Below are 25,580 nucleotides of genomic sequence, written 5' to 3' on the forward strand. Positions count from 1 at the left end.
CCTTGTTCTTTGCCAATACCTTCAGTGCACCTTGGATTTCTTCCTTCAGTATCATTGGCTCTTGAGCATATGCTACCTTTTGAAATGGCTGAACAATGACCATTTCCTTTTGGTACAGTGACTTTGTGTATTCCTTCCATCTTCTTTTGATGTTTTCTGCATTATTCAATAATTTTCCCAGAGAATCCTTCAATACCTCAAATTGAGGCTTGAAATTTTTCTTCAGTTCCTTCAGCTTGAGAAATGCTAAGCATGTTCTTCCCTCTCGGTTTTCCAACTCCAGGTCTTTGCACATTTCATTATAATATTTGATTTTGTCTTCTCGAGCTGACTTTTGAAATTTTCTGTTCAGCTTTTGTACCTCCTCACTTCTTCTATTTGCTTCAGCATCTCTGCTGGAAAGCAAGTTTCAGAGTCTCCTCTGATATCCATTTTGGTCTTTTCCTTCTTTCTTGTCTTCTTAATGACCTTTTGTTTTCTTCTTCATGTCATCCCACATTCTTCTGGTCTTCAGTGTTTAATGTATCAAATCTGTTCTTCAGATGATCTCAAATTCAGGTGGGATAAATTCAAGGTCAGATTTTGGCTCTCGTAGACTTGTTTTCATTTTCTTCAGCTTCAGTTTGAATTTGCAAATGAGCAATTGATGGTCTGTTCTACAGTCTGCCCCTGGCCTTGTTTGCACTGATGATATGGAGCTTTTCCATCGTCTCTTTCTACAGATGTAGTCAATTTGATTTCTGTGTATTCCATTTGGTGAGGTCCAGGTGTATAATTGTCTCTTATGCCATCTAAAGAAGGTATTTGAAATGAACAAATCATTGGACTTTTAAAATTCTATCATGTGATCTCCAAGGCCATATTTTCCAACTATTGATCCTTCCTCTTTGTTTCCCATCACCAGTATTATCAATACATCTTGACTTCATGCTTGATCATTTTCAGATTGAAGAAGTTGGTAGAATTCGTCTATTTCATCCTCACTGGCTTTAGTGGATGGTGCGTAAATTTGAAAAATAGTGGTATTAAGTGGTCTTCCCTGTAGGTGCATGGATATTATCCTATCACAGACAGGATTGTATTTCGTGACAGATCTTGATATGTTCTTTCTGATGATGAATGCGACACCACTCCTCTTTAATTTGTCATTCTTGGCATAGTAAACCAGGTGATTGTCAGATTCAGAATGGTCCATTTCAGCTCACTAGTGCCTAGGATATCGATGTTTATGCGTTCCATTTCGTTTTTGACAATTTCTAATTTTCTTAAATTCATACTTCATACAGTCCCTGTTCTGATTATTAATAAATGTTACAGCTGTTTCTCTTCATAGCAACCCTGAATAGGCTTTCCAAGGAGCAGCTGGTGAATTTGAACCACTGACCTTGTGGTCCAGTGCGTTATCCCACAGGGCCACGCCAGGACAGCACAGCAAACTCTCATTACAGAGCAACTGCAGACTCTTGACACAGATTCACTGTGTATGTCACATGTCTGGAAGAACACACAGCCAACTGCTAACTCTAGTCAGCTGCCTCTGAAAGTGGAGGTGGGAACTTGGGGATCTGGGGCAAGAGTGGAATGGGAAATGCTACTTTCTACGTACTCACACACATTCAAGATGGGCCCTCCAGATTTCCAAGGCAGCCCCACATCTCCTTGGAGGAGCCATGTTCCTGTAGGCGAGCAGAATGGAGTGCCCCTCTCGGGCCGCGGGATTGCCGATGATTTGTACTTGTTTTGTTTATCTGCATTTTCAGACATTTCTACAATGAGCCTGAATTACTTTTTTAATTAGAAAAGCAAATGAGAAAAGTGAAAGAGGAAGAAGTGAAAGCAGCCACCCAAGGGTTTTAATACCATCAGCTGCGTATCGAGGAGTCGATACCAAGAACTCAAAAGACTCTAAATTCAAGCACCCAACTAATCCGGGGAAAATTATATTTTGTCTGTAATGCTCGCCTTGGACTCAAAAGCCTACTTCCACTGTGGAACTGAAGATGTGAGTGTTGGGGAAATGTATCCTTTATGTAATTGATACAAAAGAAATATTTTGTATGCAGTCTTCCCACAGAGTCCCTGACGGGGCACAAACAGTTATGTGACAGGCTGCTAACCCAAAGGCGAGCAGTTCCAACACACCCAGAGGTACCTTGAAAGAAAAGTGTGGCAATTGGCTTCTGAAAGGTCCCAGCCTGGAAAACCCTTGGGAGCAGTGTTACTCTTCAACACATGGGGGCGCTATGACTCAGTGGCAACTGATAACAACAATGTCAAAGGTGACTTTCAGGCTTAAATAACATCTTCGTAGTTCGCCATGGTTCCTGACACACCGATGGGATAAATAAATGGTACCCCTGGCACCGTGGGTTAATACGCTGGACTGCAAGATCAATTTGCACCACAAGGTCGGCGGTTCAATCTCACCAGCTGCTCCTGGGAAACCCTATATAGGGTCTCTATGAGTTGGTGGAACCAACTTGACGGCACTTAACAACAACAACAATGAATATATATATTGTTGTTAAGTGCTGTCAAGTTGATTCCAACCCACAGAGACCCTGTACAGGGTTTCTGAGGAGCAGATGGTGAGTTTGAACCGTCTATGTATGTGTATATATATGAGTTTGAACCGCCTATGTATGTATGTATATATATGTTGTTGTTAAGTGCCGTCGAGTCGGTTCCGACCCATAGCGACCCTGTACAGGGTTTCCGAGGGTGTAAATCTTTACGGGAGTAGAAAGCCTCATCTTTCTCCCGCGGAGCAGCTGGTAGTTTCAAACCGCTGACCTTAAGGTTCACAGCCCGATTCGTAACCACTACGCTACCAGAGCTCCTTATGTATATATATATATATATAGAGAGAGAGAGAGAGAGAGAGAGAGAGATTGAGATTGGAAGTGATCACCTTGGTGGTGCCTTGGGTAAGAATTTGGCTGCTAACTGAAAGGTTGACGCTTCAAATCCACCAGCCCCTCTGAGGGAGAAAGATGTCGCAGTGTGCTTTCATGAAGATTGCAGCTTGACTACCCGTTGGGACGGTTTTCCTCTGTCCTATACTGTTGCCACAAACTGGAATCCAGTCTACAGTAACTCGTTTGGTTTTGATTTCATTCCTTAAACGGATACTTATCAGGCATTTGCTAGGCGCCGGCCTTGGTGCTAAGGAGACCTGGTGGCCCTGTGCATTATGTGGTGGGCTGCTCACCCCAAGGTTGGTGGTTCGAGCCCACCAGCTGCTCCGTGGGAGAAAGATGAGGCTGTCTGCTCCTGTAAAGACTGACAGCCTGGGAAACCTTGGGCAGACTCGCTATGAACTGGAATGGACTCATGGCAGTGGGTTTGGCCTTAGTGTCGAGGTACGGACTATAAAGGCGAGCAGACACAGATCTAGACTGAAGGGTCTGCACGTACAAAGGCCCAGAGAAGGCACAACGTGGGGCCAGGAGGTTCTGAGAAGCAGCTGGTGTAGCTGGGGTTAACAGTGCAATGGAAATTCCTTGTCAGGTGAACAAAAGGGGGCCTGCTTTACTTTAACACCCACCTGGGGATTAAACCCTCTGGGACCCAGCCCCCTACAAAGGCTCTTTTCTTTAGGACAATGCCACATCTCTGTAGAGAATGATATGGGGGGCAAGGGGAGAGTCTCAAGGAGAACCTGGGAGGTGACAGAAAGTCTTAACCCAAAAACCCAAACCAAACCCACTGGCGTCAAGTTAATGACAACTCATAGCGACCCTAGAGGACTGCCCCATGGGGTGTCCAAAGTGGTTGTGTTTGATGGAAGCAGACTGCCCACCTTTTTCCCACGGAGTAACTGGTGGGTTTGAACTGCCAATCTTTAGGTTGTTGTTGTTGTTGTTGTCGTTACTAGTGGTCATGGAGTCTATTCAGATTCACGGCAACCCCATGTGTGTAAACTAGAACTGCCCCATAGGGTTTTCAGAGCTGTGACTTTCAGAAACAGATCCCCAGCTCTGCCTTCCAAGGGGCTTCCTGGGAGGTTTCAATTGCCAAACTTTCAGCTAATAGTTGGATGCTTCACTATCTGCGCCACCGAGGGACCTAACCATCTTTAACTGTACAATTCGGGGTATTCATTAAATTCTCCCACTACCATCAAGTTGATTCTGACTCATAACGACCCTTGAGGACATAGTAGAACTGCCCCGGAGGGTGTCCAGGACTGCCTCCTCTTTCTCCCATGGCGCAGCTGGTGGATTCAAGCTGCCAAAGTTTCAGTTAGCAGTTGAGTGTTTAAGGACTGCGCCACCAGGAATCAAAGGGAACTGCAAACACAGTACAAAGGATCCTCACACCTCAAGACACACCTTACCTGACTTTCTAGCTCGGTCACTTCCAAGTTCAGCTTGTTAAGGTGCTTGTTCACAAACGTAATGAGGGACTGTCAAGGCAAAAAGATACAAGGACCATGAGTGATGAGATTCAGCCTCTACCGGGTGCAGCTGGCCCAGCGCAGTGGAACATGGCTGCAGTCTCCTCTGTTGGCGCAAAGAAAAGGCCCGTGTTTAGATGACAGTTCTTAATATTCCTTTAGTTATCAGTTACTGTTTGAGCAGATACCTAGCAAAAAACGGTGCCACGTCTACATTTTTTGCACACACAATTCAGTAACATTAATTACAGTCATGATGCTTAACCATGACCACTATCCATTCCCAGATCACCTCATCATCATTTACAGAAGCACAGTGTCCCCCAAAACTCCCTCTCAACCCACCCCAATGCCAAACTCTACCCTGGCTGGAGAAAACCAAGCCTATCTGTTCTCCAGTTCACATAGACACATGCTTATACGCAGAGAAGACGCATCAAGGTCTTCTGAGGATAAAATGGCAAGATGGTGGTGGTGACTGTGTGCCTTGGAGTGGATTCTGACTCATTTTCCGAGGCTGTAAATCTTTTTTTTTTTTTTTTTTTTTTACATTTTTATTGTGAATTGAGTGATGGTTTACATGGGAGAGCATCAGTTTTATGCTCATCCTATGGAATTTCGTTTCATTACAATGATTACAATCCCCTCCATGCATCATCATCCAACAGCATTTGCTTCCATTCCCTCTGGTTTGTTGTAGTCTTCTTTTTTTTACTGTACACAAAAACACTCAAGAATATATGATCATTTAAACACCTGAGGTTGTAAATCTTTATGGAAACAGAAAGTCTCATCTTTCTCCCACAGAATGGATGGTAGTTTCGAACTACAGACCTTGAGGTTAGCAGCCCAATTCATACCCACTATACTACCAGAGCTCCTTAAATAGCAAGTGGAAGGTATTAAGGTTTTAAACGTATCCTAGATTTAACCTGTAACAGCAACATGACTCTTAGAAAACCATTAGGAAAACCCTCCTCGGGCCATGGCCACCACAGTGTCAATGAATGGAGTCCCCCTGTCCCCCAGCCAGGGTGCCGGGGCAGCAGAGGGCTCCATACTGATACATGCATACCAGGTGACACCACCTCTCCTCCCCGCAGAAGTTTAAAACTGGTCACTGCTCACTTTTTTCAACATCAGCTTCCATGGGAATGCAATTGCATTCCATCTCCCTCCTGGAGCTGACGTCATGCCCTTACTCAGCCTCCACATAATTACTGATGACTTACTATGCACCTGGCGTCTGCTTGGGGCTGGGACAAGACAGTCAGAGAGAGCCCTGCCTTGAAAACTTGGTATGCAGCTATGCAAATGTGGCCTAGCTTGTGTGAGCAGGAGAAGCACTCAAGGTGGAACATGCAATGTGAGATGTCAAACAGACATGTGGAACGTGTGTGAGGCATGTAAGGTACAATCGGCAATTGAAGCATGCATGTGAGGCACAAAACATGAAACATGCATGTGAAAATGTGAAACATGCATGTGGAACATGTGTGGGCCCTGTGGCATGGTGTTGGAACATACATGTGAGGTACAAACATGGGATGTACATGTAAAAATGTAAGGTGGAACATGTCACTGAGACATGAGTGTGAGGCTCAAAACATGGAATATGTGTGTGGAAATGTGAAACCTATATGTGGAACATGTGTGGATCCTGTAAGGTGGAACGTGTCATTGAAACACATATGCAAGGAACAAAACATGGAACACACATGTGAAAATATGGAATGTGTGTGGATCATGTAAGGTGGGACATACCATTAACACATACATGTAGAACATGTGTCAATTGTGTAGCATGAAACAAGCAATTGAAACACACTACATCAAACCTGTAGCATGAAGCATGCATGTGAACCAGGACTTGTGGAACATGACACATGTGTGAAATTTGTGAGACCTGTCTGTGGAAGCCTGCAATATGAAATATATGTGAAACAAGCAATATATTTTCTTGCATGTGAAACAGGAAATGTGGAACACACATGTGACGATGAAATATACATGTAATGCGTGAAACACACAAGTGGAGCATGAAACATCTGTGTGAGGCATGAATGTGGGCGTTCTGATGGGCAGTGCAGAGAGAAGAAGTCCAGGGCATATATGGAGTCCCTCTGTCAGGGTACCCAGGGCTGTGGCCGGCGTGGGGTAGGGTAAGGGCAATACCCTGTGGCTCCAAGGTAATCCCCTCACCCACACAAATGCCCAACGGAACAACCGTGGGAGTGCTCGGAAGTTTCTATCCTGAAGGATCACCCATAGTGAGTAACTAAGAACCTCATTGTCCAAGCCAGGACCAACATTTACCAAAGTGGGTTCCAAAGGAATTTGATAGGCTAGTTCCCAAATAAATAATAAATCCAATTATCGACACCTTGAAGAACTGTTAAAAGCTCCGAAAAGTCCCGCAGTTCAGAAACCCATCTGGGGACCACGTCTCAGGCAGAGGATGGCTCCTCAGGCTTCACAGGAGGGAGAGGGTGCATCCATCCATCCTACCATGGTCTCCCAAGGACATGTCTGAAGGTGCACTGGTAACTAAGTGCAACCCAGGTGTGTCTCATTCCCTTGACGGGACAAGGTTTCCTGGAGCTTCCCCCTGGAAGACAATCACCACCAGAGTCTTGGGGTCACACGATTTTTGCCCCTGTTCTCCCGGCCACTGAAGGCCCTTTGTGCTTCTGTCTGGCAAGGAAGCAGCAGCTGGGAAGGCAGGGCCCACGTGTGTTTACCGGGCAGGCTGCGAATGCGGCTTCATGGTAATGAGGCAAGCGAGAGCCAGCAGGTTGACATGCTTTAAAAACATTTCCACACTGAAAAAAAAAAAAAACTAGGAGACTGCCATGCAGAGCCGGCTGGGTAATTCACTTAGCAGGAGAGAGGCGGGTGGGCAGGAAGACACCCTGAGCGCAGAGACGTTGAGTTAAAAGGTGCTAATTTTATGCACTGCAGTTAACGTTTTTTGACTATAATTACATTTCAATCCACGTGGCAAACATTTCAGAGATTTCAAACATGTCCCCACCTTCTGCCCAGCATGGATGGAGTTCATGCTGGATGGGATGAGAGCAAGACAGACAACCCAACCGGAAGCTTACCTTTTTCACCACACTGAGCTTGTCCGGGGCATGGTCAAAGAGGGTGTCGAAGGCATCCCGCTCTGCCAAGGCATTCAAGAGAAACACACGGGAGAGTTTACTAGAAATATTCTGTGTTGCTCTGAGCCTCACCCACCAGACAAGCTGGTTTCTCACCTCCTCAGTGTTCAGCCTCAGCTCCAACACTGTTGGAGTCAGTTCTGACTCAAGGCGACCCCACGTGTGTCAGAGGAGAACTGAGCTCCACAGGGTTTTCAACAGCTGAGAGTTTTGGGCAGCAGATCACCGAGACTTTCTTTCATGGCATTCTTGGATGTGTTCAAACTGCTAACTTTTTGCATATAGTAGTCAAGTGCTTAACTGTGCCCCCAGTGACTCCTGGGTACCCAAGGCCACCATTGCTGTCAAGTCAGCTTGGACTCCCAGAGATCCTAGAGTACAGAGTAGATCCCTCCCAAGGCTGTCATCTTTACGGAAGCAGACGGCCCAAACGCAGATTTTTCCGTTAACCTTCATCTCCTGGGTTGTTGTGAAGTGCCGTTGAGTCGGTTCCAACCCACAGCGACCCTGTATAGGGTTTCTGAGGAGTGACTGGTAGCTTTGAACCACCGACCCTGTGGCTCAAACTGACCTTATGGGCCAGCGCATTACCTTGCAGCACCACAACAGGACTCCTGGGCGTTGTTGTTGTTGAGTGCCGTCGAGTCAATTCTGACCCATAGCGACCTTGTACAGGGTTTCCAAGGAGCAGCTGGTGAGCTTGAACCACTGACCTTGCAGTTCAAATGGCTTTGCAGTCTGATGCATAAGCCCATAGTGCCATGCCAGGACTCCAGACTCCTGGGTAGAGGCTCTTGAATTCCTGCCAGAACTGAAGGTCTACCTGGCTGTCAAGGCTCTGCCAAATCTCAGAAAAATCAGGGAAAGGTATTATACTTTGGGGAGAACCAAGGTGGTGGTGGTGGTTACGTGCCATGGAGTTGGGTTTCCGAGGCTGTTAATCTTTATGGGAGCAGAAAGCCTCATCTTTCTTCTTCAGTACAGCTGGTAGTTTTGAACTGCTGACTTTGAGGTTAGCAGCCTGACTCATAACTACCATGCTGCCATAGTAGATACTAAATGCTCTCTTGACTCCTGGTGTGGTGCTGTGGGTTAATGCGCTGGACCGCAAGGCTAGTTCGAACCACAAGTTTGGCACTTCAAATCTACCAGCCACTCCTTGGAAACCCTATACAAGGTCGCTATGGGTCAGAACCGACTCGACAATGCTTAACAACAACAACAGATGGTGTCTTAGAAGAACAGCCAGAATGCCCCCTAAAAGCAAGGATGGCGAGACTTTATCGCACATACTTTGGACATGTGATCAGGAGGGACCAGTCCCTGGAGAAGGACATCATACTGGAGAGAGAGTCGGCAAACAGGAGGAAGCCCGTGAATGAAACGGATTCACACAGTGACAGCAATAATGAGTTCAGACGTAAGTACAGTAATGCGGATAGCGCACGGCCCAGCAGAATTCTTTGTTGTACATAAGGTTGTTATGAGTCAGAACCAACTCGATGGCACCTAACAACAACAAGAACAGATGCTTCTAGAAGATTCCTTCTGAATTAAAAAAGAAATACTCGACTAGCGCTTTGAAGCAGCTGCTGTCATCACATCTTAGATCTGGAGGCGTCCTTGATTCCCTCCCTTAGTAAATAGGACCCTGCCGCCCACCCTATCCCATGCAGCCCCACTATCCTCGCAGCCTTCTTTCTACCCAATGTACTGTACTCCTGGGCCTCCCAGCCAGACATCCCCCAGTACGGAACCCTCTAAAGGGAAAACCAGATCAAATCTTCAGGGTCCCCACTTCAAGTGCTGACTACTACCCGCTGTGGCGAAGCAGGGACACCAGAGATGGAGGCAGAGATGGGGACCTGGAGAGAGGGAGCAGCTGAGGACTCGAGATTCATGGAAAGAGAGAGACTGAGAGCTGGAGGCCAGGAGGCAGATTTTCAGAATGTGCCCTTTGGTGGTTTAAATTATTATATATGCCTGAGTGCTTTAAAGAAAAAACAGCTAAAATGAATAGAGGGAAATACTGTTAACTGATGGTACATGGAGGGGATTATAATCATTTTAATGAAACAAAGTATATGATTTGTTGAATGTAAAACTGATGATCTGCCCTGTAAACTTTCACTCATAAAAACAAATCCTGTGGCTTCTCGTGTCTCTCCGTATAAAATGACTCTCTTTTCTGCAAACCTGTCGGGTCCAAGGGGGCTCAGCCCCTTGCCCACCTCTCCAGTGTCGTCTCCTGGTACTCACCTCTCTGCTGCCCCTCGCCATATGGGGCACATGCCTGCCTCAGGGCCTTTGTCCCAGCTGCTCATGCACCCCCACTCACCCCCAGGACCTTCCAATAGCTTCTCATCCACTCAGAATACAGAGACTTGTCCCCTGTGGACTTTTCGGCACGAAGACACCGGAAACCCCCACCCCCACCCCCCCCCAGCTACAGATTGATAAGAAAGGCACAGGTAGGCTGGGCGCAGGTTCTAGGCTGAGCACTGGGCAGGTCTGAGAGAGGCGGGAGGAAACTCAGCAGCCCAGAGGATGTGATTAATAAGGAGATGCTGTCAGAGCAGAGGGTGAAGGGGCACTGGGAAACAAGCCCTGCCCTCCAAGACTCCTGGAAGCAGTGGGAGCTCAGGGGATGGTGGCCTGAAGGGAGACTGGTGCACACAGGCTCCAAGGTGGGGCCCCCAGACAGCTGAGCCCACTTGGACCCACTGAGAAGTCTCCTCCAGCCCGGATGGGTAGCCTGTGTCCAGACCCAGAGCCAGCCCAGGTCTCCCTCAGAGGCATCCAAGATGGTTAGAGAGCCCCAAAGGAGAGTGAGGAAGGGGCAAAGAGCAAACGCCTACCCCAGTTAGCCAGAGATGCCTCCCAGCTGTGCTCGCCCCCAAAGGGGAGTGCTCAGCACCCAAAATCAGTGCCCTAGGGGCAGCTCACACCCAGGTTCCGTCTAGCCCAGGCCAGCACAGCAAGCCTCTACTGGGCCTCAGTGGGGGTGGGGTGGGGGGGGTGAGACAAAGAGGAAGAGAGAGAGAGATCACATGTGTATATGCATGTGTGGTGTGTGCCTGAGTAAGTGTGTAGTGTGTACATATGCGTGTGTATATGTGTAGTGTGTATATAGGTGGCGGTTGGGTGTGGGAGGGAATATATATGTGCAGTGTGTGGTGTGGATAGGTATGTGTATACAAGGTATGGGTTTTTATGTAGGTATGTAAGTGGATATGTAGACGGGTGTGTATAGATAGATGTGATGTCTGAGCATGTGGACATGGATGTGTGAGCATATGTGTGTGTGTGTGGACATGGATGTGTGAGTGTGTGTGGATTTGAGTGTGTGTGTGAGTCTATTTGAGTATGCACATATGTATGGATATGGGTGTGTGAGTGTCAGTATGTAGGGATGCATGTGTGGGGGGGCACATACATATGTTTACATGTGTGTGTTGGTGTGTGTCTGGGGCCGCGAGCACCAATCTACCTCACTAAACAACAACCCTGACACACGCCGTGGTAGATTATTTTTCTAATCACTTAAATCCGATTATACTCATTGAGACAGAAGCAGCTAAATCTTCACAAAGCAGAGCAGACTTTAGCTGTAGCTTAAGAAACCCCACACAGAGCAGAGCCTGCGTCAGCGGGTATATTTAGCTGGACCACCGATGGGTTCACACAGGCGAACCTCAGGAGGTGCTGTGGTCTGGGAGGATGTGCCCACGGCTCCCCCGACACGGCCATGCTCACCTGTGCTCCAGGACTGAGCCTATCACTGCCAGGAGAGGCCGTGGGGACACCAGACCACACACCAGCAGATTCACCTTTGCCTTGGGAGCGGAATTTAAGTGCCTGTTGCCCAAGTTAAAAGTTCAGAAACCATTTCCTCCTCTGTAAAGTAGGAACAGAAGCCTTTGAGTGGCACACCCAGTGAAGCGCTCGATGATAAACCGAAAGGGTGGCAGTTCAAACCCATCTACAGATGTCTCAGAAAAAAGCCCTGGTGACCTGCTTCTGAAAGAGCACAGCCGTGAAAACTCTGGGCAACAGTTCTACTCTGCACACACGGAGTCACCATGAGTTGGCACTGACTTGATGGCACCTTACAACAGCAAAGCGGGGATGAGGCTTCTTCCCTACCCGTGGGCGGGGTAATGAAACATGACTGTGAATAAAAGGACAAGCCACCAGCTGAGGACATCCACCCCCTTGCCCTCCTCCCATACCCCACTTCCCTCTTAGGCTCTGGGCCCAGTCCCACCCTGAGTGACATCGGCTCTGGAAGAGGCAGATGGACAAACCAGGTGGTAAAACCCGGAAAGTGCTGGAATGTTCTGGAAAGTGTCGGAATGTTCTGGAAAGTTACGGAACATTCTGAAAGACAGGAACACAGCTGCACTCTGAGACAAGGCTGTACTGACTGTCCCCCCAAAACAAACCCATTGTCATCAAGTCAATTCTGGCTCAGTAACTCTGTGTAGGGTTTCTGAGGTTGTAAATCTTCACAGGAGCTGACAACCTCAACCTTCTCCTGGCGTATTTGAACCACTAACCTTGGGATTAGCCACCTAATGCCTAACCCAAAGCACCACACAGTTTCACCCAAATCTAATTCGAAGCAGAGCATAGTTGGCTCCATGCACAGTTGGCAATTTGGGGGTTTGTTTTAGAGTCAACATTTTTTAAATTGGAAAGTTCGTCAAAAAGTTCTGAATTTCTGGCTTCTTCTGAGGAATCAGATGCTGTGGCCACAGCTCTCCTCCAGGTACCGGCTTTATGGGGGTCAGATCTCTTCAGTCAGGTCCCCGCCAAACCCAGTTCTGTCCAACACCTGTGGCATTTACCCAGTTACATCCTCTCCACACCCTTCTATCCCATTGCTTGTCGGGGCCAAGAGGCACCTAAGTTTAGAATCCAAGGGAGTTTCTGCAAAGAAGCCTGTATGTTTGAGCTGGGACGGGAGGAGGTGGAAGGGCATTCCAAACAGTGGGAACAGAAGGCACAAAGAGAGAGACAGAAAGAAACTTGGAGTAGGCTCAAGGGATGGGGGTCTCTGGTGTGGGCCAACTCAGGTGAGGAGGGGTTGTATCCTGCAGAGTGCAGTGATGAGTCCCGTGTGGTCAGGCTGGAATTTTCTAGAAGGACTTCTGTTGGTAGGAAGGGGGGGGGTGGATACGAAAGGGACCCTCAGCCCTCAGAAGGGTTCAAGGGAGAGAGGTGGACATGGCCCCCTCCCCTGTGTCCTGACACAGCCTCAGGAGGGGGCTCTGAGCCAGCAGGAGCCTGGGGGAGGGGGAATGCCTGCGAAAGAGAAAGAAATCAGACCAACAAGCCCCGTTGCCATGGAGACCAGGCTGCAACCTCCCAGCTCCCCTGAGACAGGATTCCACAAAAGATGCCTCTAGCCCCCACCTCAGTCAGGCAGTGACGCCACCAGGAGAGATGCTTGCCCAAGCCCACCTCCCCCTCCTCACTCAGAACCCTCCTATGGGAAATGGAGGCCCCCAATACCAGACTAGCATCAGCCTTTGGCCAAGGAGGGTCTGCTTGGCGTTCTAGAAGCTTCTGGAGTGGCTGACGCTTGCTGCAACCTACTGTGTGCTTCAGGCCTGGAGCTGGAGGTTGGAGAAGAGCGGGCTCCTGCCACAGGGTGCTTATTACCTAAGGAGCCACTTAAGAAGCTACGAGGGAAGAGTCTTGGGGACCCCTAAGTTCTGTTGGCACCAACTGTGTCTGCCAAACACGTACTAGGCACTTTACATGTGCAAACAACACTGACAGAGAAAGCAAAGACCATTTTAAAAATTAGCAAGGCAGGGAGGAAACAGGGAGGGCAGAGAATGTAACAGGGTGATCCTCACTGAGCAGTGTGACATTTGAGGAGTGGCGGGTGTGAGCCATAGGGTAATCTAGAGGGAGAGCATTTCAAGCAAAGAGTATGGCAAGTACTAAGGCTGGAAGCAGGCACGAGGAAGCCACGTGGCTGGAGCAGGGCAATCAGAGGGAGACAACTAGAGAGGAGCTGAGAGGGTCCAGAGGGGTCATCTGGGCAAGAGTCTTAGTGGTCTCAGCACAAGCCAAGGGGGTGGGGTGGGCAGATGATGAAGAGGGTAAGGGGCACTTTAGCAACCTTCTGGAAGGGCAAGCCTGAGGCCAAGCAAGGAGGATCTGATTTGGGAAGGAGGAGGACTAGAGACTGAGGGTGTGTCAGGACAAAAGACAAGACAGGTTTGCCCCCCATGTGAGTAACTAGGCAATTGGGAGATACGTCAGCAGCAGCAGCAGAGCCAGGGTGGGACTCACCACCTGTCACTGATTAAAACGTCCTGTTTGCATTTCACGAGCAGGAAGCGAATCGTGAAGTAATGGGTCCGTGGTTCCAGAGTCCCCCCTTGAATGTTCCCACATCTCCTGGGTCTGACCCACAGGTACTGAGGCTCCACACAGGAGTCCCTGGCTCTCACGTGGGACACCATCCTGCATACCAGACTGGAGACTTCTCAGCCACAGGGTCTTCTCAGCCATAGGATGTGTATACACTCCCCCTAAGTAACCCAAGCCTCAACTAAGTGCATCCCAAACAGGGTCAAGACAACTCCTCTAAAACACTTTTAAAACGCTGAGGTTCTTACAGACCCATTTTCTTTTATCCCTAGTGGGATTGAGCTTTCTCAACATACAAAGAAAAGAGAAAAGATACTCCCACCTAAAGACAGAACAATGGTGAGGCTGGTCCATTGCTGGGGGGCCCATACAACCTCTCCTCACTGCTGGCCTGCCCCCTGACCAATCATGCGAGGGAGAATTTCATCTTTTTACCTTGTTGTTATTTTAATAAAAATGTTATTTTAAATAATGTTGTTGTTGTTAGGTGCCATCGAGTCGGCGCCGACTCATAGCGACTCCACACACAACAGAACGAAACACTGCGCGGTGCTGGGCCAACCTCACCATGGTTTTAATAATAAAGATCTCAAAAAGAACTTACTTGTTCCTTTAAAAAAAAAAAAAGGAAGGACTGTGAATTTTCCCAGCACAGCTTAAGGTCTACTTAAGAAGGCTTAAGGACTTATAATTACTGCATTCTCTCTTGTTCACGATCTTTAAGAACTAAAGAGCCACATCCACTTTTTGTACAAAAGCAACAGGAATGAGCAAGTGCCTCTCAGCATGGCTGACCCTTGTAGAACACCCACAGTGCCCAGGCACCCAGAAACACCCTCGTCATCCAGGCAGGTGGGAGGCTGCTTTTGTCTTCATGTTCCTTTCAGTAGCTTTCTCCTGGCCCTGCTCGTGGAGAGGCATGTGGGGTCAAGTACTGGTATGGCCCTTGGACAGGGTGGAGTGGCTCTGACTGCGGCTAGAATCCCAGCCGAGGGTGTCCATTCCCACGGTGTCAACGCTGCTACAAGCTACCCGCCTGCTGCCAGCCGTCTGGTGCTGAGATGAAGATGGAGGATATTAGCTAATTGGTAAAAGAGGTCTAACCATCTTACTGACAGTTGTCGTTGTTGGGTGTCATGGAGTCGATTCCGACTGACTTATAGAGTCCCCGTGGGACAGAGCAGAACTGCTCCAAAGGGTTTCCTGTGTGTCATCTTTTGGGAGCAGACCACCAGGTCTTCCTCCTGAAGAGCCAACGGTGGGTTCCAGCGAGAGACTTTTTGGTCACAGCTGAGCACTCTAACTGCTGCCACTGAGTCACTTGTAACTCTTGGTGCATCAGGGTAGAACTGGGCTGGTGTTTTAGAAGCTGACACCAAACCTTTCTTCCGAGGTGTCTCTGGGGGGACTTGAACCTCCAACTTTTCTGCTAGTAGCCAAGTGTAGCCAACAGAGCCCACACTCACTACCAAACACCCTCTCAGCAATTCCAAGGTAAAAACCATTACCAGCCCAGTTCACAGCTGAATAGCTCAGACTGGAGAAGAAACACAGGCTGGGTCAGAGCCAGGCCTGGCTGACAGGTTTGTGAGGCCTGAGATTTTAGGGTGGAAAATACATACAAAATCTATCCAGTGCCATCAAGTCAATTCTGACCCACACCAACACTACAGGACAGAAGGGAACTGCTCCTTAGGGTTTCGGAGACAGTAAATCTTTATCAAAGCAGACAGTCTCATCTCTGTCCTTTGGAACTAATGGTGTGTTTGAACTGACAACCTTACAGTTAGCAGCTCACTGCTTAAGCCACAACATCACCAGGTTTCCTTGAAAATATTATATGTTGTTGTTGTTAAGTGCCGTCAAATCGGTTCGGACCCATAGTGACCCTGTATAGGGTTTCCAAGGAGCGGCTAGTGGGTTTGAACTGCCAACCTTACATTTCAAACCGACCCTGCAATCCAGTACTTATCCTCCAGTGCCACAAGGTAGAACTGCCCCGTAGGGTTTCCAAGGCCATTATCTTTATGGGAGCTGCCAAATCTTTCTCCCAAGGAGTGGATGGTGGATTCGAACTGCTGACTTTAAGTTGGCAGCTAAGTGCTTAACCACAGTGCCACCAGGGGTTATCTACATGAAAGTTATTGTGCGCTGTCTCTCTGTACTGACTCATAGGGTTTCCAAGGCTGTAAATCTTAACAGAAGCAGTACTCCTCATCTGGTTTCACTGGAGTAGCTGGTGGATTTGAACTGCTGACCTTGAAGATGTATACTCACTGCATTCTCTCTTGCTCACGATCTTTAAGAACTGAAGAGTTCATTACCCACTATGCCACCAATTGTTGTTGTTAAGTGCCGTCGAGTCGGTTCCAACCCATAGCGACCCTGTACAGGGTTTCTGAGGCTGTAAATCTTTATGGGAGCAGAAAGCCTCATCTTTCTCCCATGGAGTGGCTGGTAGTTTCGAACTGCTGACCTTAAGGTTCACAGCCTGATTTGTAACCACTACGCTACCAGAGCTCCTTGCCACCAGTAACATCCTCTAAACGGAATAACTATACTCGACGTCCTAGTTCCCGTCTCTATCTCAGTCCTCAACATGGAGAACCACCGAGACACATCCATTTCCCAGCGCCCACCGCACCCACTTCATCTCAGGTCCATCCAGCCTCTCATGGCTCCAAGAAACTCAACTCACGGCTGGAACAAGAAGTCTGGGCCCCAGCCCCCAGCCCCCACCCCCCGTGTGGTGGCATGGACCCCAGCTCGCTCAGCAACCCACACCGTCCCGTGTACACGCTACTCACCGAACCGGCCCATCATCATCCTGCAAATGAAAAGAGAGACAGCCATTATTCCGGTCACTTGAGACAGTGTGATAAACAGCCACATAGGATGACAGAGCCCACAGAGCCAGGGTCCCTCACTGTCCAGCTAATCCACCAAGCATGATGTCCTTCTGCAGGACCTGACTAGTCCCTCCTGATAGCATGCCCAAAGTATAAGAGATGAAGTCTCATATAACTTGCTTCTAAGGAGTATTCGGGCTGTACATTTTCCAAGAGAGATTTGTTCATTCTTCTGGTAGTCCACATATTGTCAATATTCTTTGCCAACACCATAAGCAAGCCACTGAGGACAAACCTTATAATGCAAGGCTGCAGATTATTCAATGGGCACATTTTCATGAGTAAGCATGATATAGTTCCAGGGAATCTTGAAGAAAAAGCATCCTAAAGAAAGCACCAGGTCAAGTTCCTGGTTTTAAGCAGTCTAAACTGCATGCATGACGAGCAAATGCCAAGTTTTTCCTTGGTTCTAATGCACAAACACCTAACTCCTTCCCGAGAGGCAATGAGATCTGTTTTTCATGCTCAAATCCCTGTATGCTCAAGGTCTTTGTTGCTGTTCAGTGCTGGGGATGTACAAATAACAAATCACATCCTGGTCCTACATCATCAGTACAATTGTTACTGTTTGAGCCCATTGTTACAGCCACTGTGTCAGTCCATCCCGTTGGGGATCTTCCTCTTTTCCGCGGACCCTCTACTTTACCCAGCATGATGTCCTTCTCCCGGGACTGGTCCCTCCTGATAACTTCTCCGAAGTACAAGTAAATGAGCCAAAGCCTCGCCATCCTCACTTCTAACCCTTTGACTCTGTCTAATTTAATGAGTATTCATTTAAGCACCTACTCTGTGGCAGACTTGGAGATACAGCAATAAATCATCCAGAGTCCCAGCAGTGGAAGAAAGATCCAGAAGGCGTGTTTCAACACGGCTCGTTGGTACAGTAGCTGCAGCGTGTAGGATATATGAGTTTCCTTGAACTGCCATAACGGAACGCCACACAGACTGGGCGGTTTATAAAAACAGAAATGCATTCTCTCACGGTCAGAAGACCAGGATTCCAAATTCAAGTGTCAGCCAGGCCATGCTCTCTCCACAACTCTAAGCCTCCAGCGTCTGGTAGTGCAGGCATTCCTTGGCTTGTGGCTGCATCTTCATGAAGCCATCCTTCTGTGTTTCTGGGTCTCTCCTCCTCTTCCATAAGGATGCCACTCAGATGGAATTAGGACTCCCATCCTCCTGCAGTATGACCTCTTGGTAACTGATAACAAGGCCACCTTCAAAGGAACTGAGGTTAAGACTTCAATATAGGATTTGGGTTGGCAGGGAGCACACCGTTCCATTCATAATAGAGAAACTTCCATGAGAACTAAGGATTCCTGGTGTGGTGTTGAAGGGTCAGCGCTAGACTGCTAACCATAAGGTTCAAACCCACCAGCTGCTCCTTGGAAACCCTATACAGGGTTGCTATGAGTCAGAACCAAACTGATAGCATTAATCACAACAAATGAGAGTGAAATGAGCCATGGTGGTGCCATGAGTTAAGCACTGGGTTGCTAAATGCAAGGTTGGTGGTTCAAACCCACCAGCCGCTCCTGGAACAAATGATGTGGCAGTCTAAATCTATGAAGATCTACAGCCACATAAACCCTCTGGGGCAGGTCCACCATGTCCTCTAGGGTCACTGTGAGTTGGCATCGATTGGACGGCAGTGGATTGAATGAGGAGGGAGCCACATGTCAAACAGGGAAAACTTTCTGAAGGCGGCGGCACTGGAGCAGACTCTGTAAAGCAGAGAAACGGGCAGGGCATGGAGGCTCCTGGGAAGGTGGGGCCGATGCCTCAAGGAATGAACCCTGGGGCTTGGGGGCTGAGGAGGGTGAGCTGGGACAGGGGCCATTGCAACCCAGTCCGACCCAGCTGCCAGGCATCTGAAGAACCATCCAGCTGAGCCCAGCCTGAACTGCTGACTCTCAGAAGTGAGAGCAAATAAAATGGTTTATCTAAAGACAGACGTGGTTTGATTTACAAAACTAGAGAGCTCACCGACAATCTGTATTAGCTTCCTAGAGTTGCCCTAACAGAGCATCCCAATGGAGGCAAACAGGGCTTTCTTATCTGACCGCTCTGAGACCAGAAGTCCTAAATCCACATGTCTGCAGGGCCATGCTCTCTCTGAAGGGTTTCAGGGAAGAACCTCTTCATTTCTTCCAGCTTCGGCTGACCCCTGGCAGTCCTTGACCTTTTGATCCTGTAACTACATCATTCCAAGCTCTGCCTTCATCTTCACATAAGCATCTTCCCTCTGTGTGTCTCTGTTTCTCCTCCTCTTTTGTGAAGACGTCACTAGATGGGGTGCTTGTCATTGTTAAGTACTGTCAAGTTCCCTCTCATAGTTCCCATTCATCGTGTAGGGCTTCTGAAGCTGTAAATGTTCAGGTGAGCAGAAAGTGTCATCTTTCTTCTGTGGAGAAGCTGGTGGGTTTGAACACTGACCTTGTGGCTCGCAGTCCAGTGCTTGTCCTGCAGAGCTAACACGCTCCTACATATTGGGTTAGAGTCCACTCTGGTCCACTATGACTTCATGTTCACTTACCTAATTGTATCTTCAAAGACTGTGTGTGAGCAGGTTCACCTTCACAGGTACGGGACTTAGGACTTCAGTGTGTCTTATTGGGTGATAAAATGCAATCCAGTGCAGTTCCAATGGCTCACTGCTGCTGGGACCACCAAATGAGCTGAGGAAGTCCTCGAGGCATAGGACCACACTCCTCCCGGCTCCCGTCCCTGGTCTGGAGTGGATGGCAGGCACACACACATCCAATAATGTCTGCATCCTGTCACCTCCCCCTAACAGCTCACACGCCACAAGTGGTTTCCAGTGTCAGCTCCAATTTTTGATAGACCACCCACGTATCCCTGATGCAGTCATTAATCTCAGTGCACTGAGCTGATCTGTTTGTTGAAACCATCTATTTTTGAACACTGTTTCATCTTGAACAGGTTGGTTGAAGAGAGACAAACACAGCCAATTTTAAACTCCATTACTGGGAGTATGACAGAGGCTCCTAAAAACCACACATACACATACTATTGGGTTTGCTATTCTCAATGCATCTGAAGTCATTTAGACTTCTTACAAAATCACCCCCTGGTCTTCTCTAAGAGATAAGAGATGCTCAGAGGCACTGTCTGTCAAAGGAAAGTTCTAGTTCAGACATGTGGCTCCCCACGCCCCATGTGACAATGCTAATGTGAGACAGACAACAAAAATGACAGGTTTCTAATCACCTCGAACAACTCTTCCTTCTCTCTTCTCCTCTCTCTCAGCGTTCTTTCTCCTCTTTTAATCTACTAGTTTGAAATTTTTTAAAAAGTCTTTTGTTTTAAGTTTGCTGCTGTTGAAAATATAAACAGCAGAACATACACTAATTCAACAATTTCTGCCTGCACAATTCAGTAGCACTGAATACAGTTTTTTAGTTGTGCAACTATTCTCCCCTTTTCTGAGTTGTTCCTCCCTCATTCACATCAGCTCACTGCCTCCGCAGATTCCTATCTAACCTTTCGAATTGCCATCGTCAATTTCATCCACAATAGCAACATACAGTTCTTTAAAGAGCACCATGATCAAGGCGTGGGCTACCAAAAGAACCAACAGATCTGTGCTGGAAGAAGTACAGCCAGAGTGCTCCTTGGAGGCCAGGATGGCCAAACTTCGTCTCTCATACTTCGGACATATTGTCAGGAGAGACCAGTCACTGGAGCAGGATATCATGTTTGGTAAGGTGGAGGGTCAGAGAGAAAGAAGAAAAACCCCCAGCAAGATGGATTGGCGAAGTGGCAGCATCGATGGACTCAAGCGTGGCAACAATTGTAAGGTTGGCCCAGGATCGGGCAGTGTTTTGTTCTGCTGTGTATAAGGTCGTTATGAGTCGGTACTAACTCGATGACACCTAACAACAACAACAACAACAACAACAAATGATCAACGCAGGCATTTTTTACCAGTTCAACTATTGTTTGGCTTAAAGAGGACTTCAAGGGGTATTTGTGGTTTAGGATTTAAAGATTATCTCAGGGCAAAGGTTTTAGGCTCACCCACCTTTCAGAGCCCTTTTGTTAAATAATAAGTCTCCAACGGTGGTGGTTCTGTGGGATAAGCAACGTACTGTTAAACCACAAGGTCAGTGGATACAGTCCAGCAGCTGTTCCATGGGAAAAAGATGTTCTGCTCCCATAAAGATTGACAGCCTTGAAAAGCCTATACAGAGTTTCTATGAGTCAGCACCGACTCAATGGTCCTTAGCAATAACATTACAAGCTTTGAAGGAAACACATGAAGAAAGGAAAGCAAGGGCTGAAGATTACATGGGACTCTCACCCTCAGGCTAATCTAATGGGCCATCCAGGGGACAGTGACCCCCACACGCTGAAGCAGCGGCACTGGGTCTGGACCATATGGGAGAAGCAGGACTCAGAGGAGCAGGGAGCACGGGCCACTTACTCTGTGGTTGAAGTCAGCTCCTCTGTGATGTGGTTGGAATGCAGGAGGCCTTCTCGTTTCTGAAATCCCCAAAACAAGGAGTTAACAAGCAAACAAAGCAAAACACCCTCCCAGCTGCACGGTTATCAACAGAGTGATTGAAGACCTATACACAGGGCTCGGCCAGGAGACCAGCATACAACAGACAGACAGGAGTCAGCCACGACTGACTGGCTAGGAAGGTATGAATGGCTGTAGTGAACATCCAGGTCACTTCCAGGTGAACACAGGGGACCACAGGAATGGTGCTTTGTGTCTGACCTTCCCCCCACCTTCTGTTCTCCACATTACCCTCTGAGACGGCAGCTGTGTGGGTCTCAGGAGAGAAGTACCAGCTCTCAAAGGGAGTCTCTATATTGGGCAGCCGGTCAGGGTGAGGAGCTCCCTCAAAGGGAAAACCACAGATAAGGATGCACCCAATGCAGTTAGGTACGGGAAACACTGTTCCCCAACCACAATGGTGAGGACGGTGGGAATGGTGTTGACAAAGGTGAGAGTAGTGGAGGTGGAGATGTAAGTGATGGAGGTGGGTTGGGGGTGGAGATGTGAGTGGTGGAAGTGGAGATGTGAGTGGGGGAGGTGGAGTTACAGATGTAAGGGGTGGAGGTGAGTGATGGAGGTGGTGTTGTAAGTGGTAGAAGTGGGTGTGGAGGTAGACATGTGAGTGGTGGAGGTGGAGATGTGAGTGGTGGAGGTGGAGTTGTAAGTGGGATGTGGGTGTGGAGGTAGCAGCCCCTTGTACCACAGGAGCATAGGGTGGAGAGAAGCTTCAGCTAATCTACTGCTGGCCCCTCCTCGAACCCCTTGAAGAACGAGTGATGGGGATCTCCTGTCTCCAAAGCACCCTACTGTGAGCATCTCTGGATATCCGAGCCCCCGCACTCTCCTGATCTCAACCTCCAGGAACCCCTCATGCTGGTGCTTCCTGATGAAGAGCAGCCCATCCACCTTCAGCTTTCTCAAGGTCTTGTTTTGACCGACTCTATGAAAGGCCCAGGGAGGACCACCCACGGTCCTTTATCCGCCCAGTCACACATGGAACAGCCAGGGCTACATACTGGAGACACAAAGGCGAATATCTGCATGGTTTGTAGTGCGCTCTGTCCTGTTATGCACAGGGCACTTTGGATTGGTGCCTACTCGACCTCACTTAACAAGTGTCACCTCAAGTTTCACAGGGACATTACTGCAGTTTGGAGAAAGTAAGTGATTTCCTCAGGACTATGCCACAAGGTACTAAGTGGAGCTCTGGTAGCGTAGCGGTTACAAATCGGGCTGCAGACCGCAAAGTCAGCAGTTCAATACTACCAGCTGTTCCGCGGGAGAAAGATGAGGCTTTCTGCTCCTATAAAGATTTACAGCCTTGGAAACCCTGTACAGGGTCGCTATGAGTCGGAACCGACTCCACGGCACAGAACCACCATGCCACTAGGTACTAAGTGAAGACCCTAGACCTGCAAGGCTGCCTTCGCCCCAGGTAACTGGTGACCTGGGCAAGGCCAGACGTAGAGGGGCAGCGAGTCCACAGGGGAAGACAGTAGGCCAGGAGGTCATCAGAACATCAATGCAGGCCTGTTCTGGGGACCTGCTTGTCTCTTTCCAGCCTTTGCTGGGCATGACCCCAAGGAATTCTTCTGCAATCCTGGTTGGGCCGCCAGCATCAGCATGGCGTCCCAGAAACCTACAAGACATTCTTGGGCCAGTGTGCACGTCGGAAAGGAAGTATCCGGTGACTGAGACTGCTGTAAGGGGCTCTGCTTCTGACGTACGAGGGTTTGAGAAGCACACTCCCGTGTCCTTGGGCAGCCTTTCCCGGCTGGCCGCCTGAGGAGGGAGCATCCAAGGACAAGGGAAGTAGGAATGGTTCCCCTGCCCTGTCACCACCGCCGACCACAAATATTCCTCCCTGGAAGGAAACAGGGTGAAATGGCTAGGACCCCATGCTGACTGCCAGCAAAAGCTATTTCTGTCAGGTTGAGACCACCGAGACCACCGGAGCTGAACTGGGACCAGAGAGACTACAAGACAGAAGAGACTTAATTGCTGGTAGTTTCAGTGACGTAAGCTCAGTGACGTAAGCACAGTGGAATAACCTGGACGCTCTGGCAGATAAAGGTGGCTCAGGGAGGCGTGTGCTCTTCACGTGTCGTCAGTAGTCCTGTGCTGAGGGCTTGGTGCCTTGTGGTTGTCATTGTTACCTGATACCAAGTCAGCCCCCCGGTTCATACAGCCCCCGCCCACAACAGAGCAAAATGCCACCTGGTCCTCCCACCAGCCCCATGATCCATTGCAGACTGGACTGTGATGCTGAGGGTTTTCATTGGCTGGTTTTCAGAATGATATATCCAGGCCTTTCTTTCTAGTCTTCTTAGTCTGGAAACTAAGCCTCATAGCAACACACACGTCTCCACTGATGGATGAGTGGCGGCCATGTATGAGGTACACTGGCCGGGAATCAAACCCGTGACTCCCACATGGAAGGCGAGAATTCTACCTCTGAGCATACAGCTATGCAGAGAGTGCTTGACACTGAGTTGACAGGGACACGTGGTGAACCCATGTGTACAGAATAGAACTGCGCTATGGGGTTGTTATTAGTGTTGTTGTTGACTGCAGTCAAGTCGGTTCTGACTCACAGCGACCCTGTATAGGGGTTTCCGAGGAGTGACTGCTGGGTTTGAACCACTGGCCTTGTGGTTAGCAGTCCAGTGCTTATCCTATAGTACCACACTGAGGTTTTCATAGTAGATGCTTTAAGGCACATTTTGTTATTGTTGCTAAATGCTGTTGAGTTGACTCCAACGCATAGAGACCACGTATAGGGTTTCCAAGGTGCGGCTGGTGGGTTTGAACCACTGCCCTGGAGGCTAGCAGTGCAGTGCTTATCCTATAGCACCACACCAGGATTCCATATTGTTGCTATCAGGTGCTGTCAAGTTGACAGACAAGAACTGCCCCATGGGGTTTCCAAATCTTTACAGGGGAGCAGGTGCTGAGTTCGAACCGCTGACCTTTGGGTTAGCAGCCTGTGCTTAACCACTGCATCACCAGACCCCTTTAAAACTCTGGACTAAAAGAATACAAAGCCAGGACAGCCTTTCCACATAAATATCAGGGCAGAGGTGAGAGAGAGGCATCACTTCTTTAGCCGACCGAGAACCTGGCTTCACTTCTCCACTGAAACGAGAGCAAGGAGCCCCAGAAAAGAGCTAGCGCAGGAGACGGACTACACCGCAGAGCAAACGCTGCGGGGCCTTGATTTGGGTATCTATTTCACACCGCTGGGCTCAGCCTCCTCTAGTACCTAAGTAATAAGTACGTTCAATGGTACTGAATTCCAACGTGGTGGCTTTGGCGAGAAATCAATGTTCTTTTCAAAAAATGTAGGAAATTAAACCTACATGCTGTCCTGTCCCCAGATCTGCTTTTCTTCAATCAATGCCATTGTTCCTGCTCCTATCACGTGTCTGAAAGCCAGCGGAGACATCCCATTTTGTCAAGAGGGAGGACAAAATGGAAGGCAGTCTTTTGAGAAATAGCTAAATAAAGCTGGAGAAGGACAGAGCTTGGGCAGGGGGAGGGCAAGTCGACCGTTTGGAGACCAGTCTGGCAGTACTCACCCTCACAACCACCACCTGCACAGAGACATGTTCCGGAAGCCGGATTGGGGCCCGAAAGTGCATGGCCAGAGAGACGAGGAGCTGGATGATAGCCACCAGGTTCTTCCCGTGAATTGCTGGGAGAGAAGAGGAGAACAGGATGGGAATGTGTTATGTTCAGTTACAGAGGAACCCTGGCTCCCTTACCAAGATCTCTGGGTGGAGCACACGGTTTGCTCTCAATTAACTGAAAAGTTGGCAGCTGGAACCCATCCAGTGGTACCATGAAAGAAAGGTCTGGTGAGCTACTTGTGTAGAGATCACCCTGTAAGATCCCGTGGAGCAGTTGTCTTGAACACATCTGGGCTCGCCATGAGTCACAATCGACTCCACGACTCATTTGGTTATTTCCTGGTCTTACTTACCTAGAGCTTCCCTAACAGAAGTATTATAAGGGGATAGCTTTAAAGAACAGAAATACATTTTCTCACAGTTCTGAAGGATGCAAGTCCAAATCTAAGGGGAGGTTCATTCGTGTCTAGTTCAGCTTCTTGTAAAAGGAGCTCTGGTAGCGTAGTGGTTACGAATCGGGCTGGGAACCTTAAGGTCAGCAGTTCGAAACTACCAGCC

General features: G+C 48.5%; 1 protein-coding gene across 1 annotated transcript in view; it reads right to left on the minus strand.

The window, feature by feature from the left end:
* Window positions 1-25,580, minus strand: part of PARVB (parvin, beta) — a 179,319-nt gene that overhangs the window by 16,030 nt on the left and 137,709 nt on the right. The window contains exons 6-10 of the mRNA XM_006866841.1: window positions 24,972-25,087; window positions 21,313-21,371; window positions 16,764-16,783; window positions 7,507-7,568; window positions 4,340-4,408 (exon numbers count right to left, since the gene is read on the minus strand). Coding sequence (XP_006866903.1) covers window positions 4,340-4,408; window positions 7,507-7,568; window positions 16,764-16,783; window positions 21,313-21,371; window positions 24,972-25,087 — 326 coding nt within the window. The remainder of the gene's footprint in view (window positions 1-4,339; window positions 4,409-7,506; window positions 7,569-16,763; window positions 16,784-21,312; window positions 21,372-24,971; window positions 25,088-25,580) is intronic.

The sequence above is a fragment of the Chrysochloris asiatica genome, unplaced genomic scaffold (assembly GCF_000296735.1).
Source record: "Chrysochloris asiatica unplaced genomic scaffold, ChrAsi1.0 scaffold00097, whole genome shotgun sequence".
NCBI classification, from domain to species: domain Eukaryota; kingdom Metazoa; phylum Chordata; class Mammalia; order Afrosoricida; family Chrysochloridae; genus Chrysochloris; species Chrysochloris asiatica.